Raw genomic sequence first — 19,627 nt, 5'->3', positions numbered from 1 at the left:
TCGGATGGATCGTGGGCGGGAGATGGGGGAGCCCCGAAGTGCATGTGCCGCTCTCCGGCAGAGCGTTTCCATGAGCCCGGAGTGTCGGCAAAGTGAGGCTCGTTGGTTCGGCTCGGGAGCCTCCCGTCCTGCCGTGTCCCGTCCCCCATCCCGGCGTCGCAGGGCACGCGGCAGCCGCCCGCCCTGGTTCCCCCCGCCGAGCGCGTCCCCTCTCCTCACCTCCTGTTCTCCTCTCCCTGCAGGTGATTGCACTTAGCACAAGGAGCAAGGAGGCTGAGACGGCTTTCCTGACCGTTTGCAAGCAATTAATCGCAGCTCCAGGTAAGGAACGCGGCGGCGTCTCGGCTCCGTAGCGAATAGCTTCCCGCCGCCGCCGCTGCCACCCAGCTAGCGGCCAGACCGGAGCCGCCGAGGAGCGAGAAGCGCAGCGTCTCCCGCCGTCCCGGCCGCCTCCGCCCAGCGCCCCAGCCCGCTCGCATCGCCTCCGCGGCCCGGCCCTGCCTCCGGCGCCGGAGCTGGCATCGCCGACGCTGCCCCTTGCATGTCGCTCTGGAAACACCAGCCGAACGGACGAGTGGAAACGTCTTTTGCCGTCGCTGTGTTTCAGCCCCTGAGCCAAATGCATCTTGACGTTAGGAAAGGAATACATTTGCTCAGCCCTTGTAGTAGCGCTGCAGCTCTCCCCACTTGTCTTTTCGACGGTAAGTTAACTGAAGCGGCTGAGCTCCGTCCTGCGGCGCGGCTCCCGACGCGGCGCCGGACGTGGCTGGCGTCCGGCGTCCCTCGCTTCGTGCGCGTGGCAGGACGTCCCGCGCCGCGGGCGGCTCTCGGCTCGCCCCGCCGAAACCGCGGCCCCGCTGCTCCTTCTTTGCAGGATAAGAGACAGGACCGGCGCGGGGCGGCCGGCGAGGGGGTCGGAGCCGGCGTAGCGGCGGTTCCCTCGGCTCCGGGCTCCCCGTGAAGCCGCCCCCAAGCCGCTCGCCGTTCCGCCGGCACTGGGCCCCGCGCTGCCCCAAGCCGAGCGCGGAGTGGGCAGCCGGAGAGCGCTGGCTCCGCTTGGCCCACGGCACGGCACGGCACGGCACGGCCCGCGGCAGCACGGCTGAGCACGGAGAGCTGCAGACTGCTGAAGATGCACAGAAGGGCTCCTGCAGGGCCACTAATTCATTTTCCAGACATTTAGGAATAACAAAATGTTTTAATGATTTCTTAGGGGAATTAGGGAGACGTATTTTCGTCCTCATTAAATTTTATCCTGTGCTACGAGAACCAAATGTCAGCTCGGCTCCCCGAACCCGGTTATCTCCCCTCCCCGCGCTCGCCCTCCTCACAGCCTCCCCGGGGATCCCTCCCTGCACGCACACACACGTGCACGCACACATGCACGTGGATACGCACATGCACACGGATACGCACATGCACACGGATACACACATGCACACGGATATGCACATGCACACGTGCACACACGCATACAGATACACACATGGATACACACACGCACACGGATACACGCACGCACGCCCCGGCGCTGCTCCGGTGCAATCTCGACACGCTCTCTGCTTCTCCCCATCCTTGCTCCCGCGGTTCCCGTCCGTCCCGCGCGCTCCCTTCCCCGCTCCCGGCTCGTCCCCGTCCTGCCTCGCTGCGGATCCTCCCTCCCGCCGGTTTGTCCCATCGGTTGCGCGCCCGTGCGTCTCTCGACGGGCAGACTCTTGGTGGAATACTTCGGAAGCGCCGCATAAGTCCTGATTCGACATTTTCTGCTTTGAATGGCTGCTGTCAACACAAATCTCTGGCAGCGCCTGCAACGGAGCCTGATTGCTCAGCAAGTATTTTGATAAGTGAGCTGGCTGCGTGTCTGTAATTACGGGAGAAAACCGTAAATCTTTGGGATATTGTTCACACAGATGTGGCGCGAAGGGAAGGGGGGGGGGAGCAGTAAAATGTGTTAAAAGCATAATTAATGTCGTCGTCGTTGGGGATGATTTGATTTAAGGCCGACTTTGGCTCGCAGAGGGTTTCACAGGGCTCCGGCGGGCGGGTTGCGGCAGGTCGGGACAGGGCGGCGCAAGAGGCGCCGCGGCGGCGTGGGGCCACTGAGGGCCCCCGCTGCTCCCGGGCCGGGTGGAGGCGCGGAGCGGCGGCGGATGACGGGATGCGGGTGCTGCCGTCGAGGGTGCCGCGTGCCGCGACGGCTCCCCGCGCCCCCAGCCGAGCCGGGATGCGTCCCGCTGCCCCGGGACCCTCCCGCACCACCGCTGCCGCCAAAAGCACGTACAACATCGCCAGCTAGCGGCAAGACCTTTTATATAAATATAKAGAGAGAGAGAGGGAGAGAGCATAAGGCAGAGCGATGCCGGAGCCTGGGCGGGGGGTTCGTTTTGCAGCAGACCCGCTGTTTCCYGCGCGGGTCTTCGGGACCGAGCGGTGCCGCGCAGGCGGTCGGCGACGCTGTGGGTCGCCCTGTGGGGTCCAGTGCCGCCGGGGGGGGGGGACGACCCGGCTGCCGCCAGCCCCTCTCCCACGGGATGGACCGCGTCACCCTGGCACGGTCAGAATAACCCCGCTGGGCTTTCCGCATCGCCGTCGTCGCGGCCGGCACCCGGGGCGAAGGATGGGCGTCGCGCCGCCTGCGCTCGCGAAGCCTTTCGCAGGCCTTTCCAGCTCCGCTCTGGAAATATATCATCCCGGGATAAGCAGCTCCAAAGGGAGAGGAGCGGCGGGAGAACACGGCAGCTGTGTGTCAGCGCCAGCGCYGCGGCTCGAGGAAGCAGGAGGGAAAATGCTGACCCGCGAAAAATCCCCCCCCCCGGCGCTTTATCGCTCCTGCGCCGTCTCTCTCGTTAGGGAGGCGAGAGGAGGCGCCGGCGCCGCTCGCCTCGGGGACCTGCCCGGCTCCTGTCCCCGCGGGCGGGCGGCCGGCGGGATGCGCGGAGGGAGCCTCCCCCCCGGCCCCCGCCGCCCCGAGCGCCGGGCTTAATTACCCGTGTCGTTATCTGGGCTCGCGTGGTCACTGACGTTGTTAACGGCTGTGAAATTAGCCGGCGTGTGGGAAACGGCCATCCACCCTTCGCGGGGCTGGGAGTTTCAGGCCGGACCGTGGGATTGCAACGCTCTTCGGCCCCTGCGGCTGGCTGGATCGGAGCGCGATGCACCTCCGAGCCTGGATGCCACCGGGAACCCAGCCCGGGAAGAGCGGAGAGCATTCCCGGCCGTCCCTTCCTGCAGCTCAGCGGGACGGGCAGCCGCAGGGGGCCGTGTCCCACGGCTCCCAGATGCACCGGGGTCTCCGTCGCCTCCCTCGGAAAGCCGACGGGTGTTATTCCCTACGGCGTGCTTCGGGAAGGGGCCGCGCGCCGCCCCGCTGCTTTGGGAGATGCCAGCCCCAGCGGGAGCAGGCGCTCTCCATGCTTCTTTCCCAAGGCGCCCCTATGTCGTTCCCCAGCGCCCCAAACGATACCTCCGGACGGGGCGAGCGGGAGCCCCGGCACGGCCCTTTGGCCCGCTCCGCGCCGGCCTCCGCCTGGGAATTACCTAGCGGAAGAGCTGCCCCTTCCTCCCGCCCGGCGCGGAGGCAGCCAGTTGTTCGGTTCTTTTTTTTTCCCCATTACAGTTATTATTTTTTTCGCCCTTGGACACGTGCCACGAGCGTGCGCCGTACAGCAGCGCGCCCAGCTCCGTCCCACTTCCCTGTTTATCTAACTTCTTGACTCGGGAGAATTTGATTCTATTTTCTTTCCTCTCCTCTTTTAAAAAAAGAAAAAAAATCTAGACCTATATTAACCTGGCTCGATAGGAGGCATTTTCTTGAACTTATTAAAAAATCCAGACTTGTAAATTAATTTGTTCGTGTTGTACAATGGCAGTGCAGATGGACTCATTAGCATGCACACAACAAATAATTATAGATGAATTTTTAGCTGGCCTGCTTAATGGGCTTGCTGGGTTAATTATGTCAATGTATAATTACATCAGCCCTGGGAGACATAATGGCACACCCTGCTGAGCAGGCGCTGGCTAAGGACGGCGTAGCGCTGACGGAGGGGAGGCGCGCGGCCCCGCGCGCACCTGCTCACCTCCGCGCCGCCCCCCTCGTCTGCGCCCCGCCGTGGCCACCGGCGTCCCGAGGTGGCCACCGGGGTCCTGGAGTGGCCGAGGCTGCAGGGGTCTCGGGGTGGCCACCGCCACGGTGGTCCTGAAGTGGCCACCGGGGTCCCCAGGTGGCCACGGCTGCTGGGGTCTCGGGTTGGCCGCCGGGGTCCCGGGTTGGCCACCGCCACGGTGGTCTAGAAGTGGCCACCGGAATCTCGGGATGGCCACGGCTGTGGGAGTCTCGTGTGGCCACTGCTGCAGGGGTCCCGAGGTGGCCACTGCCACAGCAGTCCTGCGGTGGCCACCAGGGTCTTGGGGTGGCCACTGCCACAAAGGTCTTGGGGTGGCCACTGGGTTGCCGGGGTGGCCGCCACCACACAGGTCCCAGGGTGGCCACTGGAGTCCTGGGCTGGCCACCACCGCTGCTGGGGTCCCAGGGTGGCCACTACCGCTGTGCAGGTCCCAAGGTGGCCACTGCCGCGGGGGTCTCAAGGTGGCCACCAGGGTCCCGGGGTGGCCATTGGGTTGCCAGGGTGGCCACCACTGCATGGGTCCCAGGGCRGCTRCTGGAGTCCTGGGCTGGCCRCCACCACCACAGGGGTCCCAGGGCAGCCACTGCCGCTGCGCAGGTCCCAGAGTGGCCACCGCCACGGAGGTCATGGGGTGGTTGCCGCTGTGAGGGTCCCGGGCTAGCCACCACTGCCACCAGAGTCCTGCGGTGGCCACTGGCATCCTGGGGTGGCCACAGGTCCTGGCCCAGGCAGCTGCCGGGAGGGTGGGCGAGGGCCCGGTGGCGCCCGTCCCGGCCCCTCACCGCCTCCGTCCTCTCTCCCRCAGACCCCGCGCCGGTGCTGGAGGCCGCCCGGAGCTTGGAGGACCGGCTGCAGCAGCTCCAGCGCCTCGAGCCGCCCAACCCGCCCGCGAAGGACCTCGGCCGCCCGTGGAAGAAGCACCYGGAGCCCGTCGGCACCCGAGGTAGCTCCCGCGCGGGCGCCGCGGCCCGGCTGCGCTCCCCTAACGCGCCGCGGCGGAGCGAGCGCGGGCTCGGGGCCGCGTCTGGGCAGCCCCCTCGCCCCCGGGCTGCTCCGTTCCCCCCGGCTCGTGCCGCCTCCGTGAGCTCCGTCCCCCCACAGAGGGAGCGTCTCCGGCTGGGCTCGCCGCGGCGGACGAAAGCGGCCTCGCGGGCACCAACAGCAAAGCACTTTTCGCAGAAACCTTGTTGCAGAGAAATGAGGCAGAAAAGCAAAAGTACGTGAGTAGTCGGGGAAAGGGGCCTTTAAAGCGGAAAGTAAATGTCATTTTAGCTGCTGCTCGTCCTGCCTCGAAACCTGGCTGGTACGTTGGCGGCGGTCTCGGTGCTCAGAGCGTCCGTCTGCCCGTCCTCGCTTGCCGGGGTTTATCGGGCGTCTCCGAGGCTGGACGGGTCCGGGGTCCGTGCCGGGCTGGCCAGGGCAGCGCCGGCCCCCGGGGTCTCCCCACGCGGGGGCCGAGCGAGCCGCGGCCCCGGCCCCTCGCCGGATTTCTCCGCCGCGCTGTTTTGCTCGGACAAATCAGTTAAATCCAGGTCGGCGGATGAACCTCATTAAACGTCCTTTTAATTTCGACGCTCCCGACTTTCCCGGTGGCGCGTTTAATGGAGCTTCATTGTTATTCGTTAACACGCTGCACCGGTAAACAAACGAGGAATCTTTAAAGCCTAAATTGCAGATCTCTCCGAGTAAGTTCCTGGCAAGTGCAAGCTATAAATAATGCAGAATAACTTTTCCCTGATTGCTTCCCCCCCTCAAATTAATTAGAGGAGGGGGTGGATTGCCATCCCCCCTCGGAGGGATCTCGGTGCGCGCTTCCCTTCCAGCTCAGAAACGCCCCGGCCTGTCCCGGGGGCGATGCTGCGCGGGGACCGGGGTGTCCGCAGCCCCGCACGGCCAGTGCCGGGGGCTCGGCGGGTGCCGGGGAGCCGAGGAYGCCGCTGGAGGGCTGTCGGCGGCGTGGCGGGTGGGTGCTTCGCGCACCGGCTCCGCAGCAGTGGCGCTCGCTCCCCTCTTCCCGTTTCTCCTCTTTTCTCCCTCCACCTCTTAATTCTTCTTAATGAATCCTTTGTTAAGAAATTTGCGTCCGGGCTGCGATCCAACGTGCCGTTTTCAGCCTGAAGTGAGTTTTTACAGCCAGGGCTATAAACCCCTTGAAATCAAGGCTTTTAATGGAAACTTTGACAACAGCGATGGCGTGAAAACGTCTCTGCTGCAATAACTGTGCGTTTCCCCCAGCATCACTGAGCGATGGCTTTTAATTGGGGTAAAAGAGAGGAAATAGCAAACTGGGTGGCGAGCGAGTGCGGCGGAGGGTGGGCGCGCGCCGGCCGGGGAAGAGCCGTCGTCTCCTGGGGGGGGGGACGCCCGCGTGGGCGCGAGCAGCTTCTGATGCGCTTGTGCTCGCAGGGGGCTGCAGGAAGCACAGATCACTTTGGCCGCTCGCCTGGGGGAAGCAGAGGAGAAGATCAAAGTGCTGCATTCAGGTAGGGGCAGCGCGGGCGCGGGGCAGCCCTGCGCGCCGGCCCCTCCGCCTCCCGCGGCGCCCGCCGCCTCCTCACCCGCTCTCTTTGCTCTTCCCGCTGGCCAGCGCTGAAGGCGACCCAGACGGAGCTGCTCGAGCTGCGATGTAAATACGACGAAGAAGCCGCCTCGAAGTAAGTCGCCGCTCTGCTGCGGAGCCAAATCCTGGCCTGSCTGAGCGAGCCGGGGTCTTTCTCCGGCCCACGGTTTGCCAAGGGAAGGAGCTGGTCCTCCAGGACAGGAGTTTGAGCGGACGCTGGGCAGGTGCCGGCAGCCCTGCCGTGGCCCATCCCGCGCAGGGATCCCTGTCCCGGCTCGCGCGCTGGGCAGATCTCCCTCCCGACCCGTCCYGCCGTCGCTGGTGGCCAAGGGCGGCTGCATCTCCCGGCCGGGTTCGCGTGGCCTTCGGGGGCGCCCAGTCCGTGCAGGCTGCTCCCTGCGTTCGGGACGGGCGGTTACGTGCCGTTTGGAGGTTTTCCCCTGTGCTTAATTTAAGAGCTCCCACCAAAGCAGCCAGCACAGAGCGGGCGTCCCCAGCACGCCCGGCCCCGTGGCGTCGTCTCCGAGTTTGCTTCTGGGGCTGATGTGGCAAGAGCTAGACCAGCGATGGGGAAAACGCTCGGCTGCCTCTGGGCCAAGCCCCGCTGTCCCCGCGCGCCTGGGTCGGGGTCACCAGCGGGCACCTCTCGTGGTGGTGCTCCGGCCACGTGGGTGCATCGCGTTGGGTGCTCCCCGGGGCAGCGGACACGTGCTGAAGCGATTTGCGGCTGGGACTTGAGAACGGCTTTGAGACTAGGYCCGTTTTCGAGTTGTCCCCAGACTCCGTTCGCGTGCCCGAGGCTCAGCTCAGCTCAGCGTCCATGGGGGCCGGGTAGCGCCCGCGTCCGAGCCGCGGCCCGGCAGAGACGCGTCTGCGAGGTGTGCAGACGGCTCAGGGAGCTCCTGCTGCTGCTCAGATGCGTTAAGCGACCGCGGGAGCCTCCGAGTCCCAGTCGCTCCTTAGGTCTTCCCGAGACGTGTGTTGTGCCCTCAGGCTTCGGAGCAGCGCCCGTGGAGCGACCGAACGTGCTGTAGGCACGTGGGCAATAATACAGGGAAGTGGGTTCTTCCATCGGCTCCGGGCCTGCTCCATCCCTCCGGACCCGGAGATGTTCTCCCTTGGGCTCTGTATGGTCTCCCTTCCCGGGTTTCCRGCAGCAGGCAGAGCTCAGCCCGTGGATTGCATTTCACAGCCCCCTCTGCTTCACCAGATGTACATTTGCACGTTCTTATTTTTGTTGGTCGGGTGCCATTTATTTTTTAGTCGAGCGCGTCTTGTCCCCCGCTCCGGCTCTCGCCAGCCGCAGAGCCGGACGCTTACGGCTGCTCGGACGTTGGGCTGCTCTCGCGAGCGCGGCGGCACAAAGAGAGCCGCCGCCGCCACGGCCCCGGGGGCTGGAGCGGAGCCCAGCTCGTTACCTGCGTTAACCTCGGCCCGTCCCGGCGGCGGGCAAGGGAAAACCAGATGGGAAGGCCAGCAGGAAGCTCCGCTCGCTGCGCGGGAGCCGCTGCAYGCGGAGCCGCTGCGGCTGACGCCTCTTGCTTTGCGGTCGCAGGGCGGACGAAGTGGCGATGATCATGACGAACCTCGAGAAAGCCAACCAGGTGAGCAGAGCCGGCTCTTTTAGCGAGCACAGAACGAGTTCCCCGTTTCCTCCCCTCCGCGCTCAGCCGCGACCCGTGCGCCCCAAGGAGCCCGCGGGACCTGCACCCCCCCCCCTCCTCCCCAAATCTGGCTGGCCCTGAAGTTTGTCCCCAAAAACGGTCCGAGGCTCCGCGGGGAGGCAGGCGGCTGCCCGCGGCCCCGAGGGGTTCRTGCCACCACGGCTGGGCTGGGCTCCCCCAAACGGTTGTGCCGCGGTTCCTCTGAAGCAGCCCCGCGGAGGATCCCGCAGCCCCGCGGAGGATCCTGCGCCCCGGGCGGACCCCTCATCTCTCGCTGGTGCTCGGGTGCATTTCAGCTGCTGGCTTTTACGCGTTTAACGCCTCCAGCCTCCGTCTTGGGTGTTTTCGGGCAGCACCGGTGCAGGGGTGAGAGCAGGRTGACCCGCATCAACCTGTGCTGGTCTCGGGCGTAATTATTTCTCGTTGTTTGCGTTTCCCTTCGTTAGTTTTGTTTAATCCTGGAAGCGCGGGTGCAAGTAAACACGTGCAGATAATAAAAGGGGCCTGAAGGGCCCTTGGCGTGTAAATATGGCCTTTTGGCGTCGTGCAGGCGGTCCGYGGCCGGCGCACGGGGACGACCCGTTCCTGCCGCGAGCGCGCGGGGGATGTTTTACGCTGATGCTGGCGCTAGCAGGGGGCTCCGGYGGGCGAAGCGGGGCGCCCGGCCTGACGCCCTTCCTCCTCTCTTGCAGCGAGCGGAGGCGGCCCAGCGGGAGGTGGAGAGCCTGCGGGAGCAGCTGGCCTCCGTGAACAGCTCCCTGCGCCTGGCCTGCTGCTCTCCGCAGGGGGCCGGCGGCGGGGTGAGGAGCCCCCCCCGTGGGGTTCGGGAGCCACCCGGGCACCTTGCCGGGAGGGATTCAGGCCGTTCTGCACCGTCGGGGCATGGGGCGTAGCGTCGGCCGGGGACCCCGCTCCCACGTCTCCTGCCCCTCGCTTTGCCTTTCCCGGCCCGCGGGCACCGAGCAGAGCCCCGGCCGCTCGCCCCCCCCTCCCCGGCCGGGCCGCGGTGCTGACGGTGTCCCCTCTCCCGGCAGGACAAAGTGAACTATTCCATGTGCTCAGGGTCGAGGCTGGAGGCAGCTCTGGCCGCCAAGGACCGGGAGATCCTGCGGCTGCTCAAGGACGTGCAGCACCTCCAGAGCTCGCTGCAGGAGCTGGAGGAGTCCTCGGCCAACCACATCGCCGAGCTGGAGGGGCAGCTGGCCGCCAAGAACGAAGCCATCGAGGTGAGCGCCTGGCCCCGGCGGCGCCCGGCCGTGGGGCTGCCCGAGCCGTCGCTCGGTGCCTTCGCCGATCTGCGTGGGGCCGGATGCAGCCCGCGGCGCCGGGGGAGCTCCGTTCGTCGCTCCGCGCACGGAGCTGCGCTCACTCCCCCCCTCTCCTCCGCAGAAGCTGGAGGAGAAACTGCAGGCCCAGGCGGACTACGAGGAGATCAAAACGGAGCTGAGGTAGGGCACGGCGGGCGCCGGCTCCCTCCCCTGCCCGGCACCGCTGCGGCGCGTTTCCCAGCCCGCCTGACCCTCCCGTTCCTCTCCCAGCATCTTGAAAGCGATGAAGGTGGCGTCCGCGAGCTGCAGCCTTCCGCAGGCAAGTGCCCTCGGCCGCGGCGCCCGTGCCGGCTCTGCCCTAGCCGCTCGCTCCGTAACCCTTCCCCGCCTCCGTTTCCCTCTTTTCAGAGCATGTCAAAGCCGGAGGAGGCGCTGCTCCTAGGCAAGGAGGCTTTCTACCCCTCTCAGAAATACCTGCTGGAGAAGCCGAGCCTGCTAGCCAGCACTGGTAGGGTAACAGCATTTACCCGGGGCTTTTCGATTTGTACGCGCGCACGTTTTGTGCCGTTTGGGTTTATATTCGGATCCTCCCCTTGCCGTGTGTCCGTGCTCCTCCCTGGATGCCAGCGCGGCGGGCGGGAAGGTCTCCGAGCGGAGCCAGGACTCCTGGGTCCTCTTGGGTGCCCCAAGGACTTCCTTGCCCGGGGCGCCTCCGGGGAGCCGGGAACGCGGCCGGGAGCGGAGCCGGGCGGGGGAAACGGAGGCAGGCGGCCCGGCGGGCGCCCGGCGCTATAGTGCCTGCCCACCTCTCTCGTTGCTCTCTAGAGGAGGATCCCTCCGAAGACGAGGCGGTGAGGGAGTCCCTGGGCCTGGAGCAGCCGTACCCGTCCCCGCAGCAGCTCTCGCACGCCCCGGCCGACGAGCCCTCCTCGCCGGCGCCCGGCCCGCCGCCCCACGGCCCCGGCCCGGCCCCCGAGGGCCAGCGGACTTTCTCGCTGTCCCCCTTCCCCGGCGCGGCGCCCGGCGAGAGGCTCCCGGCGGACGCCCTGCTCCCCAAGCCCGTCCTGCCGGCCGGCTACAAGAGCGAGAGCGCCGGGGGGCCGCCCTTCGCCTCCGCCTACTTCGCCAGCAAGGGGAGCGGGGCGCCCGGCGGCAGCACCGGCACCGGCACCGCGCCGGCCAGCGACGCCAGCCCCGCCGGCGAGCAGTGCGAGGGCAGCGCCGCCGACGAGGAGCAGCTCGACACGGCCGAAATCGCCTTCCAGGTGAAGGAGCAGCTGCTGAAGCACAACATCGGGCAGCGGGTCTTCGGCCACTACGTGCTGGGGCTGTCGCAGGGCTCCGTCAGCGAGATCCTGGCCCGGCCCAAGCCCTGGCGCAAGCTGACGGTGAAGGGCAAGGAGCCGTTCATCAAGATGAAGCAGTTCCTGGCGGACGAGCAGAACGTGCTGGCTCTGAGGACAATCCAGGTGCGCCAGAGAGGTGAGTGGCCCCGGCGCCGCGCAGCGCCGGCTGCCCCGTCCCATCCCGTCCCATCCCGGCTGGGAGGGCCGGGAAACCCGCAGGAGACACCCAGGGATTATTTCTCGCCGTGCCCAGCTTGCCAGGGTGCCGCCGGGTCGGAGCCAGCCGCCGGGCAGGATGAGGTCCCGGCAAATCGTAACAATTAAAAACAAGCCGTCACGGAAGCCGCGAGCCCGAATGCGCTTTGCTCGTTTATTCTGACAAGAGCCATTTAATTATTCATTAGCGTGTTTCTTCGCATATGAATCAATGCACTCGGGAATGTTTTGTTAAAATAATGAAGCCTTAATACTGCGGGACGTCGGTACGGTGTCGGCACCGCCATGAAATAATGATGCCCCGCAGCGCCTTCCCGCGCTGGCGCTGGCTCCGGTCCTGCCGGCCTCCAGCCCAGGCGGTGAGGCGAGGCGAGGGGAAACCGAGGCACGGGGCGGGGGCCGCTCACCCCGACGCCGCGCGTCTTTGTCCGCCTGCCCCAAACCTGCCTCCTTTCCGCTCCCGCGCGCTGCCCAGCACCGGTGGAGCGCTCCTGGGCATCTCCCTGGCAGGAGGCCGTTTTCCTCCCCGGAAATCCAGCTGCTTTGCAAATCCAAGCAAAGCACAGGGACCTTGTGCCAGCGTTAGCCCTTCGTCCGGCACAGCTGGGAGGGCACGGATACGGTGCGGAGCCGGGAAGCCCCCTGCGATCAGGGCGGTCTCTCCCCCCGCACGCCGGGCTGCAGACGAGGAGGCGAAAGCTGCCAGCGGAGCTACCTGGGCTCCCTTCGCTCTGGCTAGTGACTAATCGGGAGTGACAGTTTTCTTAAAACCAGCATCTCTAAAAATAACTGAACACGAGCAGCAGTAAATACTGCCTGACATACAAGCAGAGCTTGTAAAACCAGCGCCGGTGACAAATCTGTTATCGTGCCTCTTTGATCAGGTAGCATCACGCCGCGGATCAGAACGCCAGAAACCGGCTCTGACGACGCCATCAAAAACATCCTGGAGCAGGCGAAGAAGGAGATCGAGTCGCAGAAGGGAGGTAGGTGCAGCCGTGCCGCGCTGGGAGGCCCCGGAGCTGCCCCGTGGATCCCGGTGGCGAGAAGCTCCCGGTCACCCCGTTTGCACCCCTGGCTCTGCGCTGCGAAGGACCAAGCCCTCCCCAGACATCCCGACCTTCCTGTTCTGGCCCCAAAACGCGGCTCCTCCTCTGGACCCACCTCACAGCCCGCCAAGGCAGCGTTTTGTGAAACCGGGTCTCTTCTCAGGTGTCTCAGATCACCGGTGACATCTGAACACCTTGATGTTTCGTTGAACTTTTAGGGCTGTGCTCATCGGCCTGCTCGCCCCTGGCACTCAGGTTGTCCTTCCAGGGCTGCCCTCGGGAAAGCAAGGCAGCCAGCAGAAGCCTTCGACTCCCTGCGCGGGGGGGTTTACCTCCTCTGGGAAACGTTAGGAGCCTGCAAATCACAAAAGGTTGAGACATCCTTCCCCAGAGAAAGGTTTGGGCTTTCGGAGCCCAAATGTAGGTGCCCTGAGCTTGGAAATACTTTCTTACCCCAAGGATCCCTTGCAGGTCCTGGTGTCCCTGCAGGCGTCACCTGGGGCACTGTCACTGTGGGCAGCCCGTGGGGACCTTGGCTGCAAGCAGGAGCCTGGACCAAGATGGCAGGGCCAAACTGGGCTTTTGGGGGCGTTTCTCCTGCTCGGATGCATGATCTGGAGCAGGGACCTGTTGGGGGCCTTCCCGGTTGGACTGGATCTCCAGGGCGCTGGGCAGTGTCATTTTGTCACCTCCCTGCCCGCAGTCGTGATGAAAAGTGAAACGCTGACCTAAGGACATCCGTAGAAAATATTTAGGGATCACAGTGAAACGAAATCATGTTAAATGTTGTTAGAGATGAAGCCCTCCCACGTGATTGAGTGCTGCGGTGCCTCCGTGCCGTCGCGAGGCTCCTTCTAAACAGAGGCCCTTTTGCATCGGGGCTTTTAGGAACTTCGGACCTAACCTCTCCCTTCCCCCCTCCCGAAACAGATGATTAAATGAGAACGCGCAATCCATATGGCGTGAGGAATCATTAAACCAGCTGTGCGCACAGTCAATTACAAGAAATGAAATACATTAAAACAGGTAGTCTGCTGAGAAAGCAGAATCCCTGAGAATTAAATTAGACAAGAATGATGGAAAAACAGACGGGGAAAACAAACATGTTTGTATATTGCCATCGTTGTTAATAGGATTTACTCTGCAATCGTCGAAACAGAATCCCAGTTATATATGTAGCTTTCAGAGCGTTTGCTTTGTTGGGTGCTGCCGTCCACGCTACCCGGCCGATTTCTGCGCTTATGATCTGCCAAGCAGTCCCCGCGGAGCTGAAATCGCCCGCCTTGCTTGTCTGCCTGAAGGAGAACACTATTAACAAGATCTGGATCAAATCCCCTTTCGCCTGCGTTTTGAGTTATGGCAACATTTTAAAACAATGCGCTGAAAAAAGAAAAGCTGCAGTACTTAGAAGAGCATCAAAAATCGCATTCTGGCGTGAAGATCGAGGACATGCCATGCAAACAGCTGTACTGGCACCAGGCTAATCCCAGCTCCAGGAGAGGCCCGGGATGCACATTCACAGGCAGCCTGGAAATTCCCGTTCCTTCCAGCGAGGTGTGAACTTCCCACCCAGGCTGGAATGATTTACGTGCGTGCCATGCTAAGCAAAAGCTGTTCTGTTAATAAATAAAGGCAAGGGAAGGAAATGCAATTAACAGCCAATCTTGCTAGGGTTTAAGGGGATTAAAAAAAGCAACGAGCAAAACAACCCCCCGAGTCCTCGTGCTGGGGGAGCCGGGTCCCAGGACGGTGCTCGGCGCCGGCCTCGCAGCGAGGCTCTCCGGGCCGGGCTCTCCGCTCCAGGCCTCTTCCCGGGGCACAGGGGCACTTTGCTCGCTCCCGCACACCGGGAACGCTCGCAGGCTCGATCCCGCGGGCGGTTTGTCAGGAGCTGATCCTATTCGCTCGGATCCCGTCCAGCTCAGCAGCCACGGAGCGCGCCGTCCCCAGCGCCCGTGTCCGTAGAAAGGGAAGAATCATTAACCCCGTTTTACAGAATCATTTACCCCGTTTTAAAACCGAGGCGAGAGGGGGAGAGGCGCTGGCCGGGGGCAGGAGCGCAACCGGGACCTCTTGCACCCGAACCGGGGCTGCGGCTCTGCCAGACGCCCTTCGGCAGAGAAACCCCCACCACCTGCAGAGTCGCGTCTGCCGTCCGGGAGCAGAACTCAAAACCTTCCCGCACCCTCCGCCCCGGGCCCCGCCGCGGCACGGCTCTGCCGCGAGGACGCAGCGCCGTGCCGGGGGACCCCGGGACGAGCCGCCGCGCCGCCGGCACCCTCCCCGCTCACTCCCGCTCTTCTCCTCTTTGCAGGCGAGCCCAAAAACGCCTCGGCTCCTCAGGCGGTCGCCAACGGCTCCGGCGGCACCGGCTCGGAGGACGCCATCAAGAGCATCCTGGAGCAGGCGCGGCGGGAGATGCAGGCGCAGCAGCAGGCGCTGCTGGAGATGGAGGCCGGGGCCGGGCGGCCCGGCGGCACACCGCCCGCCGAGCGCGCCACGCTGGCCGCCGTCAGCCAGAACATCGTCCAGGCCTACATCAAGCAGGAGGACGGGAGCGGGGCCGGCCCCGGGGCCGCGCCGGCGCCCCTCGCCGTCCTCTCGCCCGCCGCCTTCGTCCAGAGCATCATCCGCAAGGTCAAGTCGGAGATCGGCGACGCCGGCTCCTACTTCGACCAGCACTGGGCGGCGGAGAGGAGCCTGCTCAGCCGGCCCTACACCTCCGTGTCGCCCTCGCTCTCCTCCTCCTCCTCGAGCTACTCCAGCATGGCCAACGGCCGGGCCTGGCCCCGGGGGGACCCGGGCGAGAGCGGCGCCAACGACGAGGAGCTGCCGCCGGCCGACGACGAGCCCCACAAGGCGACGGAGATGAAGTCGGAGGGGGCTGAGCCGCAGGCCGCCGGCCGCCTCTCCTACTACCCGGCTTACGTGCCCCGGACCCTCAAGCCCACCGTGCCGCCGCTGACGCCGGAGCAGTACGAGATGTACATGTACAGGGAGGTGGACACGCTGGAGCTGACCCGGCAGGTGAAGGAGAAGCTGGCCAAGAACGGCATCTGCCAGAGGATCTTCGGAGAGAAGGTACCGGCCTGGGGTCCCCGGGGGTCCTCTCCGCTCCGGGGGCTCATCCTGCCCCCAGCGCCCTGCCCGGCCCCGTGTCCCCGCTGGCGGGGCTGCCTCGGCCGCTGCCCTCCGGCTGCTCCTGCCCGGGGTCCCCGCGGGAGCACCCGGCGAGCCCGTGCCGGCCGCGGGGCAGAACGGAGAGGAGCAGAGGCGCCGCTCGGCTCGGCTCGGCTCGGCTCGGCTCGGCTCGGCTCGGCTCGGCTCGGCTCGGCTCGGCGGCCCCCGGCCCGGCCGCCTAACCTCTCCGCCGTCCCCAGGTGCTGGGCCTGTCGCAGGGCAGCGTGAGCGACATGCTGTCGCGGCCCAAGCCGTGGAGCAAGCTGACGCAGAAGGGCCGCGAGCCCTTCATCCGCATGCAGCTGTGGCTGACGGACCAGCTGGGCCAGGGCATCAGCCAGCAGCCCACCCCCTCGCAGGGTAAGTCCCCACCGCCTGCCCCGGCCCCGGTCCCCGAGCGGCGCCGGCACCCTGCACGCGCGCTGTCGCCTCCCGGCGAGGCCCCTTTTATCCGTCTCTCCAAAGCTGCTGTTCTGACACGTCCAACTCATTCCGAACCCCCTTAATTAGTATGTTAGACAAGATAAGGCTGTTACACAGATCCTTCAAATGTTATTTTGTCAGGAATGGGTTTTGAAAGTCATCTAGTTAAGGGGAAAAAAAAGAAGAAAAGAAAAAACACAACAAAATCCTTGGCTTTGTGCCTGGAATAAAGAAGTAACTGGTTTTTTATGTTAATGTTGTGTTTTCGCTCTTTAATTATTCCGCTGTCGCCTCCTGCTCTGCAACAGCGGCCTTAGAGATTCTGCTTGTTTTTCCCCCTTTCCAAAGGCAGAGCTGCTCGCGGGCTGCCCGTGCTGCGGACGGTGCTAAACGCTAAAATCCCTGGTTGGTTCCCGCTGAGTTCCTCCCTCTCCCCGGCCTCCGCCTCCGCTCCCTCCGTCCTCCCGGCCCAGGAGGTTTCCCACGGAAAGGGGTTCTCAGTCGGCCGCTGGTGCCAAACCCGCGGGAGACTGGCAGCCGTTCGGGAGGAGGGTCGGACTCGGAGGCACAGCGCTGCACCATGCGCCTGGCCAGTTTGGAAAACAGGGTTTTGCTCTCAGCAAAACCACCTGAAATGGTGTTTTAGGAGCACATAAACGCCTTTCCGCTGCGGCGCGCGGTGGGGAGCCGGACCCGCAGCTGGGGCGGGCGAATGGCGCACTGCAGGCGATGCTGACGCTGCGCGTGGAGGGGGTGGACTGACTGTTGCATGCTGCATTTTGGTGCTTGCAGACAGTTATGCAAGCAGAGAGGTCGTTAGCGACATCGCTTTGGAGGAACCCTGTGCTGGGGCTCACGGGGGAGGTTCGGGGGACGGGCTGGAGAGGGGCGACGGCCCCGCAGCCCCCCCGTCTCCAGCAGAGCTGCGGGCCACGCGCACGCGGCCTCTGCCTCCCGGGGAGCGGGGCAGGAGCGAGCCGATAACGTCTGCATCCCCATGGTAAAACTGATGGCGGGGGAGAGGCTGTCCGAAGGGTGCTGCTAACGCCTGCTCTCCCCGGCGTGTTTCGCAGCCAGCCCCGCGGAGGCCCAGCCGTCCCCCTCGCCGCCACCCAGCCCCTCGGAGCAAGACAAGGGCTCGCAGGAGCCCCTCACCCTCGCCCTGGAGAGCAGCAAGGAAAATCAGCAACCCGAGAGCCGGTCGGCCTCTGTGCTGAGCGGGAAGATCTACCCCAACAGCCAAGGGCCCGTGGGCATCCAGGAGATCGTCGCCATGTCCCCCGAGCTGGACACCTACTCCATCACCAAGAAGGTCAAGGAGGTGTTGACGGACAACAACCTAGGTGCGCACCGCCTCGGGCACGGCACCGCCTGGCTGCCGGGCTTTGCCGGCCGCCGCCGGGCTCCCGGTGCTGCCCGGCCCGGCGGGGAGCGGCGCTGGGCGGCTCTTGGGGTGCCACCTCCTCTGCTCGGCCGCACCGGGACACCTGCCCACGTGCGCTCGCCTAGGCTGGCGGGGATGGGCTGCCCGTGTCCGGTGCCGCTCCTGGGTGCGTCGCCCCGCGTTTTAGCAGCCGCAGAGCCCCACGTTCTCCCCGGCCCCACGCGTTCAAGGGGAACCCGGCCGTGGGCTCGCTAGGAGCGAGGCTGCCCTGGAAACCGGGCGCATCTCCAGCGCGGGGGCAGACGGGGGTCCAGAGCTCCAGCCCCGCTGCTCCGGCCCTGCTCTAACCACCTTTGCTTCTCCTCTGCCAGGCCAGCGGCTGTTCGGGGAGAGCATCCTGGGCCTGACGCAGGGCTCGGTGTCCGATCTCCTCTCCAGGCCCAAACCGTGGCACAAGCTGAGCCTGAAGGGGAGGGAGCCCTTCGTCCGCATGCAGCTCTGGCTCAACGACCCCCACAACGTCGAGAAGCTCCGCGACATGAAGAAGCTGGAGAAGAAAGGTGAGCGGCGGGGCCGTGACGCGTGCCTGGCCGGGGGGGCTTGGGGTGCTGCAGGCTGGATCCGCAGCCACCGATGCCCCGCAGCCCTCGCGGAGCGGCCGGGGCCGGCGCGGGCGACCTGGCTGTCCATCCCAGGAGCGCTGCACCGTCTCCTCTCCCCGCAGCCTACCTGAAGCGTCGCTACGGGCTGATCAGCGCCGGCTCGGACAGCGAGTCCCCCAGCGCCCGCTCGGAGTGCGCCAGCCCCAGCCTCCAGCCGCAGGACCTCAGCCTGCTGCAGATCAAGAAGCCGCGGGTGGTGCTGGCGCCGGAGGAGAAGGAAGCCTTGAAGAAGGCCTACCAGCTGGAGCCCTACCCCTCGCAGCAGACCATCGAGCTGCTCTCCTTCCAGCTCAACCTCAAGACCAACACGGTCATCAACTGGTTCCACAACTACAGGTACGGGGCGCGCGCTCGGGGGGGCCGGGCAGCACCACGACACCGATCCCCCCCGCCACCTGCGGAGACGGTGGGGCGAGGGGATGCGAGGAGCGCTGCGCCGTGCCATCGCAGCGGCATTACGGGGCCGTGGCACCTTTGCGGGCACCCTGTCCCCCTCGCCCGGCCGTGCGTCCCAGCAGCGGGGACCCAGAGCCGCTGTCGGCCCGTAGAGGTTCACGGGGCACAGGAGATCGGCCAAAAATCGGTGCGACTTTGCTATCAGATACCCATGGGAGATGTCCTACTGCTCGAGCGGGTCGGGCTGGGCGTTGGAAGCGATGGCCGTGGTGGCATCCATCCGCCACGGAGCAGCAGCCCGGCGGCGCGTGGGGGAAAGACGCCAGGGTGGAGGGGACTGGGGACCGTCCCCGCGGCAGCCCAGCCTCGGTGAGCGGCACGGGCCCTTTCCCTCGGGCYGCGTCGCAGGTGTCCACCCGGCTCCCGCATCCTCCTCCCCCGTCCCAGAGACGTTTCTGGGCCGATGCGGCCAGCCTCGCGCCGTTTCACTGCTGCCCCTAGGCGAGCAGCGCAGTTGGAGGGGTCGTGCCCCCTCCAGCTCTATAAAACGGTATAAAAAGGCACATAACTGCTCGTGTCAAGTCCGCTTAGCCTCAGGCTCTCCTGGGGCAGCCCAAAGTAGATGGTAAATATTTATGGAAGCCRGCCCAAGCTTCTCTCGCGAAGCGACTGCTTGTTGGGAAGACTCAGGGGAGCGCGGGGGAGATCTCGGAAAATCGGCCTTTTTGATGAAAAGTTGACCGATGTTTTTAAATCCGAAATTTTCCACAACCTTTCCCCGTGTGTCGTTCCAGGAAAGCCACTCCTGTTCTCAGTAAACGCAACAGCCCTAAAATAAGTCTTTGAAAAAAATCTTGGTTATGTAAAAAAAAAAAAAAAAAAAAGGTAGTGGAAAATATTTGCAGAATTGGGTCAGTTTGGAAGGCTGCAAACTGGAAACGGCTCAAAGCGTCGCAAAACCATTTCCCCATTTTCAGGCCCGGGTAGTCTCTGCTTTCATGTGGCACCGCGGTGCTGTCAAAGGGAGCAGGGATTGAGGCCGGCGCGGGGGGAGGCCGGCGGGGCGCTCGCCGCAAAACGCCGCTTCCGATTAGCGAAGCCTTTCCGAACCGCGCCGCCCCCCGCCCGAAACGTTTTGAGGGAGGACAAGCTGGGGTTTTCACGCCCGGCCTCTGCTTGCGTCCCYCCAGGTCGCGGATGCGTCGGGAGATGCTGGTGGAGGGCGCCCAGGACAACGACACGGACCCGGAGGCGAGCGGCGGCGGTGGCGGGACCGGCCCCGCGCAGCCCGGCGCCCAGCCGCCGAGCCCGGATTCGGACGGCGAGGAGCGGAAGCCGGCGCCGGAGGAGGG

The 19,627-nt window shown here is 65.3% G+C and overlaps 1 protein-coding gene across 1 annotated transcript in view; it reads left to right on the top strand.

Moving 5' to 3' along the window:
• Window positions 1–19,627, top strand: part of CUX2 (cut like homeobox 2) — a 39,699-nt gene that overhangs the window by 19,459 nt on the left and 613 nt on the right. Inside the window, exons 3-21 of the mRNA XM_026058865.1 lie at window positions 202–321; window positions 4,933–5,070; window positions 5,229–5,343; window positions 6,534–6,610; window positions 6,715–6,781; window positions 8,243–8,291; window positions 9,044–9,172; window positions 9,386–9,577; window positions 9,741–9,799; window positions 9,890–9,938; window positions 10,028–10,127; window positions 10,445–11,101; window positions 12,066–12,167; window positions 14,545–15,311; window positions 15,611–15,770; window positions 16,907–17,176; window positions 17,589–17,777; window positions 17,942–18,215; window positions 19,466–19,613. Of these exons, the coding sequence (XP_025914650.1) occupies window positions 202–321; window positions 4,933–5,070; window positions 5,229–5,343; window positions 6,534–6,610; window positions 6,715–6,781; window positions 8,243–8,291; window positions 9,044–9,172; window positions 9,386–9,577; window positions 9,741–9,799; window positions 9,890–9,938; window positions 10,028–10,127; window positions 10,445–11,101; window positions 12,066–12,167; window positions 14,545–15,311; window positions 15,611–15,770; window positions 16,907–17,176; window positions 17,589–17,777; window positions 17,942–18,215; window positions 19,466–19,613 (3,662 nt within the window). The remainder of the gene's footprint in view (window positions 1–201; window positions 322–4,932; window positions 5,071–5,228; window positions 5,344–6,533; window positions 6,611–6,714; window positions 6,782–8,242; window positions 8,292–9,043; window positions 9,173–9,385; window positions 9,578–9,740; window positions 9,800–9,889; window positions 9,939–10,027; window positions 10,128–10,444; window positions 11,102–12,065; window positions 12,168–14,544; window positions 15,312–15,610; window positions 15,771–16,906; window positions 17,177–17,588; window positions 17,778–17,941; window positions 18,216–19,465; window positions 19,614–19,627) is intronic.

The sequence above is a fragment of the Apteryx rowi genome, unplaced genomic scaffold (assembly GCF_003343035.1).
Source record: "Apteryx rowi isolate R43461 unplaced genomic scaffold, aptRow1 scaffold_15, whole genome shotgun sequence".
Lineage (NCBI taxonomy): Eukaryota > Metazoa > Chordata > Aves > Apterygiformes > Apterygidae > Apteryx > Apteryx rowi.
The sequence above is the reverse complement of the archived record's forward strand: the minus strand, read 5'-3'. Positions and strand labels throughout refer to the sequence as shown.